Raw genomic sequence first — 11083 nt, forward strand, 5'->3', positions numbered from 1 at the left:
TGGGGTGCCGTCCTAAATCTTCAGCGCACAGACTCCCCGTACATCACCTTCCCAGTACTGAGTGCAGCGTGCGTCCTGAGAATGTCCAGTGCCCATAATTTACAGCTTTTTTTTCTATTATAAGTAACAATTTAATTCAGGACAAGAGATGTTATTCAAAGACATATAAATAATAGTCTCTACTAAGAATGTTCATTGTGTTGAGAATAAAGCACTGGGAGATGCAAGATTGGCAAGTGAATGCCAAGGCTGGTGGGGCTCGGGGACAATTTTCCCTCTTGAATAAATGAAAAGGAGCATACTGCTGCTTTCATTTTTTTTTAAGAAGTTGAATATTTTATTATTAAACCGTTTCTTGTTTTCCTGCAGCGCTGTTGCTTCACTGTATAAAAATAGCACCCGCAAACACAGTATATTGCAAAATTAAGATAGTAACGCTCTTCGTTGGACACTATGCAACTAACAAACTTTTCTCCACTGCCATTTATTTCCAGTGGGAATATCATTGAGTATTTTGACCCAAATCCAGGAATGGCTGTAAGCAAGTTACAATATTATATAAGGTTAAGATAACAATGTTATCCTTGAATTACATAATTTTTATAACTAGTTTTACCACAGATAATTTCAGGAATTCTGAATATTATAACTGGAGACTAGCCAAAAAATCATAGGGTGTTGTGAAAAAGATGCATAGGGTTTATCTGACCTCATTAGGAAGTTAAGGGGTATTTTCTTCAGGCAACATTGTTGCAAGTAGTTTCTTTTGCTACAAGTTGCTTTTAAAAAATCTATCCACTACTAATTTAAGACAACTGTGCTAGATTAAGTTGTTTCAAACTACCTTATTTAGGGGTTCCATTTTCACTCCTCAATAGATTTTATGTATTTTTCATATGCTTCTTCACTCATTAGTTCATCTAGTTCTGAAGGGTTACTCTGTGTCATCTTGATCAGCCAACCATCTTCATAACAAGATTTGTTGACAAGTCCTGGATTTTCTGCTAGAGCCTCGTTAATTTCAGTTACTTCTCCTGATAGAGGAGAATGGAGTTCATTAGCAGCTTTCACATTTTCCAAAGCACCGAATTCCTCTTGTTTGTTCAATTTTGTCCCAGCTTCAGGCAGCCTACAGTAAACAACATCTCCCAAAGCTTCCTGTGCAAAATTGCTGATTCCCACTGTTCCAGCACCGTTTTCTGTTGTTACCCATTCATGTTTGTCAGTGAATTTACTCATCGACAGCAGAGCAGGGCTGGCGCGCAGCACCCCGACGGCGCCCGCCCGCAATCCCCAGGGCCACTGCGGGCAGGACACGTTGGGCACAGAGATGGCGCGCCGGCTGCAGACCACGGCTGCCACACCCCGCGCCGCTCGCAGCGCCATGTTCGCAGGGGTCACTACTTTCATTTTTATTAGAAAATATGCCTTATAATAGCTCCCAGGTTTTCTCTTTCAAACTGTCAACTGAAAAAAATGCACAACCTAAAAGTTGAGAGTTGTTTTATCCGGTGGACAAAAATGAGGACTTAAGCCGGGGACAAAGAATCTCAGATCACTCTGAAGAGACAAGGTGGGGAGCCAGGTTATATAGGAGTTTTTGCAACAAAGACTGGGTAGTGGGAATGTCAAAAGATTATTGTTAATTAAAGAAAACCAGACATCTCAAGTTAAGGAATTTGGTGCTTTTCTCTGTATGGGAAGATGCAAGAGTCTGGACTCACTGAAATCATTCCTTCGATAAGCACCTCAGCTGTCTGGGGCCAGTATCCTGTGCTTTCTCATCCTGAGTCTCCTCAGGGTGCATCTTTGTGGGGTGACTGCAGTGACTGAGGGCTCGATGGCGGGCGTCCTGTTTCTATCCTGAGTTCCCTCAGGGCTCACCATCAGGAGACTGTAATGTGATGGCTTAAAGGCTGCTACATCCTTTGTTTACTGATATGGCAGGCAGCATTTTTAGTTCACATAATAGAGAACACCCATCCTACCCTGCAGAGAGGACAGATTCAATGTCCACTCTCCTCCACTCGCCTCCCTCCTCTCTCAACATCCTCCTGACAAGCATTCATTCAGCTCTTGCCAAGTGGCAGGCAGAGCTCAGGCTCAGGTGATACAGAGATGAATACAGGACAGTTCTCAACCTTGAGGCACTCATTACCTGATGAGTCAATAAAATAAAATTTTAACACAAGGTGGCAGGTATGTGATACAAATTATGTTCAAGACACATGTAAGTGGAGGGGGAAATGTTTGATTCTGCAAAGACATCAGGTAACATTTCAGACTAGTCTTTGGCAGAAATAATTCTCATTGTTATCAACCATTTAATTCTCTTCCTGTGCAACCAGGAGGATGACATTTACCAGCTCCATTTACACAAGTGGGGCCCTGAAACTAATTCCAGCCGGTGGGAAGTAGGCAGATATGACAGATGATACTTCTAGGCTGGCCCATAAAATACCTTGCACACCAGATCCTTTCTCCTCTTCTCCTGTAGCAAATCTAGAGCCACAAGTTAGAAATGGCAGCATCTGAAGACAGAGGAGCCAGGATTGCTGAGTCACTGCCTGAGGGAGGTGCCCCAACTGGAAAATCTGCATTGGATATCAAGTGCGTGAGAAACTTTTACTTTGTCAAGCCACTGAAATTTGGGTGTTGTTTACAACAACTAGCATAATTTATTTAACACCATGGAAATTGCTGTTTTGCAGTGGGCTGTTTGGGTGACAAAAAATAGGTGGCTATTTTCTTAGCAGTTGGGCAAGAGAGGGTGAAGAAACAGCATGCTGGGTGACTGGACATCTACGTGATGTAGTGACAAATCATTCGACCAAAGGGTCACCTGCAGAGACTTGGAAAGCAGACCCCATCACGATAGGGGGTGTACTGGAAAATGGAATGTTAGAAACGTGTTTTAATTGGACTTGGCTCTGTTTGGGAAGGCAATTCAAGGAAGAGATGAGCTCAGGAAATAGTTGGCTGTTTTTAAGCAGAAAATGAAAGGTAATAGAGAGTCCAGAAATTCAGGAACTTGTAAGGCTGCAAAAGGTAACTGTTTCTAGTCCCCAAACAGTAAGATATGGGAACAAAATGTAATTGAGCTGACTTTTCAGTTTTGGTGAACTTTCTGAGTGAAATAACATGACTCGGGACAAAGGTGTGAGTGAGCGGGTAGACTGCCCCCCAAGCCCAACGGCCTCCAAGAGGCTGCCTCTTTGTTGAGAGAGAGTCACAGGAGTGAGGAGGCCAGAAAACAAAGGAGATTGCAGAACAGTGCTTAGGAAAAGTCTTTGGGTGCAGTTATAGGTACCTGAGAGTGACTGGAGGCAAATACATCAGCAGTCACTAAGTTTTTGAGATGATTGCTTTGCCAAGAATACCACGAGGCAGTGAAGTAAACAGGGAAAAGGGGTCTGTCTTTAGGTAAAACGAAGGTTGAGAGATGGTCAAGATTCAGTGTTCTGGACACCTGGGATCTGATCCTGTCAAACTGGAAGATAGATACACAAGCCTTGACCTTTTCAGAAGGTAATTGGACTATGGATCACCACAAACTTAATTACATGGTGACTCCGATATTAGCTGTTCTTTCAGACATGGTACCTTTACTGGAAAATATGAACAGAGCTCCTGGCATTTGATATGCAGCTATTGATCTGACAAATGCTTTCATTTATTATTTTCCAACTTGCAAGTACCAGAAGAAGTTTGCTTTTACTTGGCAGGGCCAACAATATACCTTCACAATCTTGCCTCACAGTTGTATTCACTTGTCTCCTCTGCCATAATCTAGTCTGTGGAGAACTTGATTATTTTGATATCCTTCAGAATATCACACTGACCCTGTATGTGCCTGGAATTATGCAGATTGGATTTGATCAAGAAATAACAAGTACCTTCAATGCTATCTCAGTCAGCTCAGGCTGCCATAACAAAACACCACACTGGACAGTTTAAACATCAGAAATTTATCTTCTCACTTCTGCAAGCTACAAGTCCAAGATCAAGGGGCCAGCAGGGTTGGTTTCTGGCAAGATCTCTTTTTCTGGTTTGCAGATGGCTGCCTTTTGCTTGTATCCTCACCCAGCCTCTCCTTTGTGCACAGAGAGAGAGAGAGTGAGCCCTAATGTCTCTTCCTTTTATAAGGACACGAGTCATATAGGATTAGACCCAACCCTTACAACCTCAATGACCTCTTTAAAGACCTCATATCCAACTATAGTAATATTGGGGGTTAGGGCTTCAACATATGAATCTGGGGGACATAATTCAGTGTATAGTAGATGTCATATAAGAACCATGACAGTTAGAGCAGGTGAGATAAATACAAGGAAAATTCATGGGCCCATTAACTTGATAATGTCCATAGGCCTCTATAGTCTATAGACCATCAGGATACTTTTTGAAGGCTAAAGAAAAGTTGCTGCACACAACTTCTACATAAAACTAAAAATAGATTCCATACTTAGGGGCACTTTCGGATTTTGGAGGCAACACATACCACGTTTGTGTGTGCTATTCCAACCTATCTACAGAATAACCAGAAAGACCACCAGTTTTCAGTGAGGTTTCAGAGCAAGAGAAGATTCCGTAGCAGGTGCAGATTACAATCCAAACTGCCCTGCCACCTGAGCCTCAGGACAGAGCAGATGAGTGGTGTTCCCTGTGTGTGGCCTCTCTGGGGAGCCCCAACAAGAGGATCATGGGACAGAACCATACACTTTTGGAGCAAAGACCTCTCTTCTGCAGAGCAACAGACTTCTCTTTGAATAAAAACACCTGGCTTGATAATAGGCTTTGGAAACTATGGAACTTTGACCACAGGATCGGTGTCCTTGAGACCTGAATGCCTCATTCTGGACTAGGTGCTATCTAAGCCACCAAGTGTGGGTGGGTGCATGAGTATTTCATTACCACGTAGATGTTGTGTCTATGTGCTTGGCCTCTGGCTGGTATAGAAGGCACAAGGAAGTTGCATAAGTATGTGGTTCAGACTCTGACCTCTGTCCCTGCTGAGTTGCCTCATTTTCCTCGTGGGAGATTTGTTATGTCTAGTTGACTGGGGAGAAGCCCTCATGCCTGCTTTATAGTTGGTTCTACACAACGTGGAGAAACCCTTGATGTGGACGCCAGCCCAGCCAGGGGAGTCCCAGCCACAACTGCTCAGCTCTGATGTCCTAATACAAAAGCAGCCAGAGACAATATGGCCCCAATACACATGGCTACGTCCCAATAAAACTTTATTTATAAAGACAGGCAGCAGGCTGGAACTGGCCCACAGTCCATAATTCTTGACCCCCTATCCATGGGAGACAGACAGTGAAATGATTGATGAATAAGATGAGTCACTGGCCATCAAAGACTCTCCATAACCTCTCCGAGAATATTAAAAACTACTTTGAGATTTGACATATGCCTGAGGCATCCATTTGCTATGAATTATTTCTTACCTGCATTTAAAAGGAAATCTTAAATTTACTCTTCATTTCTAAGAGGATTTAAAAATACTCTTAACGGACTTCTCTGGTGTTGCAGTGGTTAAGAATCCTCCTGCCAATGCAGGGGACACGGGTTTGAGCCCTGGTCTGGGAAGATCCCACATGCTGCGGAGCAACTAAGCCCATGCACCACAACTACTGGGCCCGCGAGCCACAGCTACTGAAGCCCGCGCGCCTAGAGCCTGTGCTCTGCAAGAAGAGAAGCCATCGCACTGAGAAGCCCGCGCGCCCCAATGAAGAGTAGCCCCCGCTCGCCACAACTAGAGAAAGCCCACGCCTAGCAACAAAGACCCAACACAGCCAAAAATAAATAAATAAATAAATAAATAAATAAATAAATAATAAAATTTTTAAAGGAAATAGGTTTTCTTAAAAAAGTAAATAAAAATACCCTTAAGACATATTTCATTATAAAATAACTTAATCTGTGACCCCCATAATAAATGCAGTAGTGATCGTTCTCAAGGAGTAATTCTTTGCTTTTCAAAGACATTGCTTTTGAATTTCTTTAAATATTTATATCCCTGCCTGAATTCACTGTGTTGGATCTGGCAACTGTAATTTCCAATAGGGGGGGTAAGTAGGTAGGGGAACATTTTTAACCTGATGCATTATAGTTAATTTATTTCAAAATGGTGAAGGGAGAGAACCAATGGAACAGCGGGGCTTATGGGCCTTGAGCTGCTCGGTGTGTGTGTGTGTGTGCATGTTTGAGGGCCCACTCTCTTTTCCTCCCTCTACCGACTGTGTGGCCACCACCATCCTGGAGCTGGCCTTGGCCACTGCTGCAGGCCACGCAGCGGGCAAGGACGTCAGAGGCCCTGGGGAGGGGTGCACCCCTGCCATAGCCTCTCCCCTCAAGGCCAGGTTGGAATCCCTTTCTCACATCTTGCACTCCACTGGTGGAGGCCAGCGTGGTGTTACAGTAACAGCCAGGAGCTCTGCACAGACTCCCAGCCCCACACCTCACCAGCTACGGGATTCCTCACATCCCTTACCGCTCTGCACCTCGGTTTCCTCGTCTGTAAAATGGGAATGATAGTAGTTCCCTTGCAGAGTTGTTGTTATGATTAAATGAGACAGTATCTGAGCAGCCAAACCAGGGACACCCCGCAGGCAAGGTGGCTCTCGGCCCAGTTCAGGGTCTGCTTCTGATATTTATTAAGCCTTCTTCAGTGAACTTGACCTCTCCTCACTCGCCTTCTTCAAAGTAACACTTGTCATTTGCACAGAGTGATGCAGTGGGTTCTTCCATGGTTGTTTCTCATGTTCTCCCCCAAGAGAAAAGTGACTGTAAGGGCCGTGCCACACACTTCTGTGTTTTCACCAGTAACACGCACAGAACAGCTGTCAGTTTCATATTCACTATTGGTAATAAATATTGATACTTATTTTTATTTCAGGGAGGTGAGCAATTATTTGCCTTCCTTCCTTCCTCCCTTCCATCCTGCCTTCCTTCTTTCCTTCCTTCCTTCCTTCCATCCTTCCTCCCTTCCTTCCTCTCCTCCTCCCTTCCTTCTTTCTTTCCTTCCTTCCTTCCTCCCTCCCTCCTTTCCTTTCTTTTTTTTCTTCCTTCCTTCCATCCTTCCTCCCTTCCATCCTTCCTTCCTCCCTCCCTCCTTTCCTTCTTTCTTTTCTTCCTTCCTTCCATCCTTCTTCCCTTCCTTCCTTCTTTCCATCCTTCCTTTCTTCTTTCCTTCCTTCCCTCCTTTCCTCCTTCCCTCTTTCCTTCCTTCCACCTTTTTGGACACAGGGCAGTGGCACAGTGGGCTCTGGCTTCAGCTGTGACAGCTCAGGATGCCCACCTCAGGTCTGGTGCTGCCCTCCATCCACACAAACAGCTCTCTGCATCTCTGCAGGGACCACATCTGGCCCAAGGATAGAACAGCTCTTCGAAATCTCTGGAGCTGGGGACTGGACTGTCCTCCCTTCCTGCAGGGAACCTAGCATGCAGGCCGATGCTGGGCTCTGTGGTTGCTTCCCTTTGTACTTTGTTGACCCAAGGGGCTCAGGGGGTCAGTGGCAGAGCCTTGGGCTCAAGAACTGCTCTCCCAAAGTGTCTGTTCTTCCCCGACCACCGGGCACTGTGGAGAGGAGGTCACAGGCTGTTGGGCAGGCAGAGGGTGGGGTGCAATATTTCACAACCACAGGTCTACTTAAGGGAAGTGCAGGACCAGCCACGGGGACAGTGTACCAGTCAGAGCACCACAGACGGACATACAACTTGGGATCTTTCTGTCCATCAGCCAAAATAACTAGGCCTCCTGTCCCAGCACCCCTTCTGGTACCCAAAAGCCTCTGCTAGTGGTCAGAGCTTCCTTGGTTGAATGTGAAGTAAGCACAAAGGGGAGCAGGTGTTCTCCAAGGAGACATCGCTTGGCCTTCGAGAGGCTGGTTGCCAGGGAACTTCCTTTTCCCTTGGTCAGTGCCAACTTCTTCATCTCATGGAGCCATCCTTTCTTGCTGTTGGCTCCTGGACTGGTTGACCAGTGCATCCTTGATGATCCATCACACGTGGTTGTAGGAACAGACCCTGTTTGCCCCAGGCCCATGCCAAGTACAAAGTACTCTTACTCACCCTTCATTTATTCACTCAACCAGTAGTTAATGAAGACCTACTGTGTGTGTGTTCCGGGCACTGTGCAAACATCAGTGAACAAATCTCACATTTGTGGAAGAAGACAGAACAGAAACAATAAACACAGTAAAGAAGTGAATTCTACAGCACGCTGGGAGTTGCAAAGTGCTGTAGGGAAAACAATGACAGACTAGGGCAGGATTGGGGGCATCATGAGTGTGGAGGAGAGAAGGGCGTACTGATCAGGGCTACCAAGGCAGGCTTGGATGAGAAGGAGGGGAGGGAAGGAGCCAAGGGAATATATGGAGGAGGGTTGTGGGCGGAGGGAGGGGCAACGATCTAAGGTGGGAGCCTGGAGGGCTTGGGAAGAGCAAGGAAGCCAACGTGGCCAGAGCCTCCAGAGCTGGGGAGAGGAGGGGGGGAGGGCAGAGGGAGCTGGGCCAGCTGCTGTACTAACATGCCACCACTGGGGTGGCTTATAAACGCAGAAATTTACTGCTCACAGTCTGGAGTCTGGAAGTCCGAGATCAGGGTACCAACGTGGTCGGCTGACAGTCCTCTTTTGTGTCATAGACTTCCCCCATCCTCCAATGGCAGAAAGGGCCAGGGAGCTCTCCAGCACCTCTTTTAAGGGCCCTGGCCCCATTCATGAAGGCTCCACCCTTATGACTTAATCATCTCCAAAGGTCCCACCTCCTAATAGGATCACTTTGGGCCTCAGGTTTTCAACATATGAATTTGGGGGGATGCACAGATTCAGTCTGTGTGTAACAAGGCTGTTATAGCTGAACTCAAGGCAGAGGTGATGGTGGCTGGGACTGAGGTGCTCGCAGCAGGGATGCTGAAAGGGGGTGGGTCCTGGGTGCACAGGGAAGGAAGAGCCAGAGTGAAACAGAAGGAGAGGAAGAAAGGATGACTCCAAGGTTTTTGATGTGAGCAACTGGAAAGATGGAGGTGCCATTGTTAGCAAAGATGGGGGCTTTCTGGGGGGGAATCGATTTTTTTTGAAGTATAGTTAATTTACAATGTTATGTTTCAAGTGTACAGCAAAGTGATTCAGTTATACATGTATTCTTTTTCAGATTCTTTTCCATTATAAGTTATCATAAGATATTGAGTAGAGTTCCCTGTGCTACACAGTAGGTCCTGGTGTATAGCACAGTGATTCATATATATGTATATGTATGTATATATATATATATTTCAGATTCATTTCCATTATAGTTCATTACAAGATATTGAATATAGTTCCCTGTGCTATACAGCAGGACCTTGTTGTTATCTATTTTATATGTAGTAGTTTGTATCTGCTAATCCCAAACTCCTAACTTATCCCTCCCCCCTCCTCCTTTCGTCACCATAAATTTGTTTTCTATGTCTGTGAGTCTGTTTCTGTTTTGTAAATAAGTTCATTTGTATCATTTTTTTTTAGATTCCACATATAAGTGATAGCATATGATATTTGTCTTCCTCTGTCTGACTTACTTCACTTAATGTGATCATCTCTAGGTCCACCCATGTTGCTGCAAATGGCAGTATTTCATTCTTTTTTTATGGCTGAGTAATATTCCATTGTGTATATGTGCCACATCTTCTTTATCCACTCCTCTGTCGATGGACACTTAGGTTGTGTCCATGTCCTGGCTGTTGTGAACAGTGCTGCAGCTTCAGATTTAAGCATGTTGGATCTGAAGTATCTACTCATAGCTGGTCCCCTCTGCTTTTCATGACTCTGCCTAGATTCCCTCTCAGAGAGTGACTTTATCGCCAGGTCTGCAGACCCCTCTCCAATAACAGTGGAAGGATATTACTTTTCCCCATAAAACTACAGGATTTAGTAATGAAAGTTGTAGCCACGATGTCATATGCATAAGCAATAAAAAGTTAAAAGTCATAGCTTAATATTGTCTGTCAAAACTTTTTATAACATGTAGCCAAGAAGCATCAGTTACCTACTAGCAACTTGATTTCATCTCAGCCAGGTTTCTGAGGTATAAGAAAAGCAGAAAGTAAAACAATTTTCCAGTACATTTTATTCAATTGAGAGAGAAAGTCAACTAGACTGTTCCACCAGAACGTCTATGCCTTGTACAGGTGCACTTGCTTGGAAACCTGCATTATATTTAAAATATGTACCTGTATCAGTCAAAGTTTTGCAGAGAAATAGAACCACTAGGATGGTTGGATGGATAGATAGACAGACAGACGGACAGACACACACACACACACAGAGAAATAGATACAAAAAGATTTATTTGAACAAATAAGCTTATGCAATCGCGGGGCTGAGAAGTCTGAGCTCCATCCGGCAGGCCAGCAGGCAGGACAGGCTAGAAACGCAGACAGGAGCTGGTGCTGCTGCCTTGAGGCAGGCTTCCTTATTCTCTGGAGAACCAGGTTTTGCTCTTAAGACCTTCAACTGATTGGATGAGGCCCACCCACATTACCAAGAGGAATGTTTACTTCAAGTCAACTGATTGTAAATGTTAATGACACCTACAAAATACCTTCCCAGGAGCACCTAGATTCATGTTTGACCAAACAACTGGGCACCATGGCCTTGCCAAGTTGACACATAAAATTAACCATCCCAGCAACCTTCAGAAGCAAGGGTCCTACTCTTCTTAGAGAATTCAGATCTTTTTTTTTTTTTTTTTTTTTTTTTAACTCAGGGCTTTTCTTAATGAGAGAACTGCTAAGACGTTACAATCAGCTCAAAGGAGAATCTGAAGAATAGATATATATAGATGAATTTGCCAATTGATGCCCTAGGATATTTGGAATCATCCTTTCTACAGGATAGAAAGCGCTTGAATCTTGACAGGACAAAATTCACCTGCATGTTTAATAAGGGGACTCCTCAGTTCTGCGTATGTTAACTCCTATCTCTATAGAGTTTCAAAACGGCCCAGCCAGAGACAAGGGTGCTGTCCCTATGGCTCAGATAAGCCACACATGTCCCCTAGACACACCAGAGTTCCACTGGAGAATTCAGATCTTGAAAAGA

The 11083-nt window shown here is 44.7% G+C and overlaps 1 protein-coding gene across 1 annotated transcript; it reads right to left on the minus strand.

Moving 5' to 3' along the window:
* Positions 1–864: 864 nt before the first annotated feature.
* On the minus strand, positions 865–1386 carry LOC102997849 (glycine cleavage system H protein, mitochondrial-like). Its single transcript, XM_028168885.2, has one exon. The coding sequence runs from the start codon at positions 1384–1386 to the stop codon at positions 865–867; it is 522 nt and encodes a 173-aa protein (XP_028024686.2).
* Between the last annotated feature and the right edge of the window lie 9697 nt (positions 1387–11083).

Source organism: Balaenoptera acutorostrata, chromosome 2 (assembly GCF_949987535.1).
Source record: "Balaenoptera acutorostrata chromosome 2, mBalAcu1.1, whole genome shotgun sequence".
In the NCBI taxonomy this organism is placed as follows: domain Eukaryota; kingdom Metazoa; phylum Chordata; class Mammalia; order Artiodactyla; family Balaenopteridae; genus Balaenoptera; species Balaenoptera acutorostrata.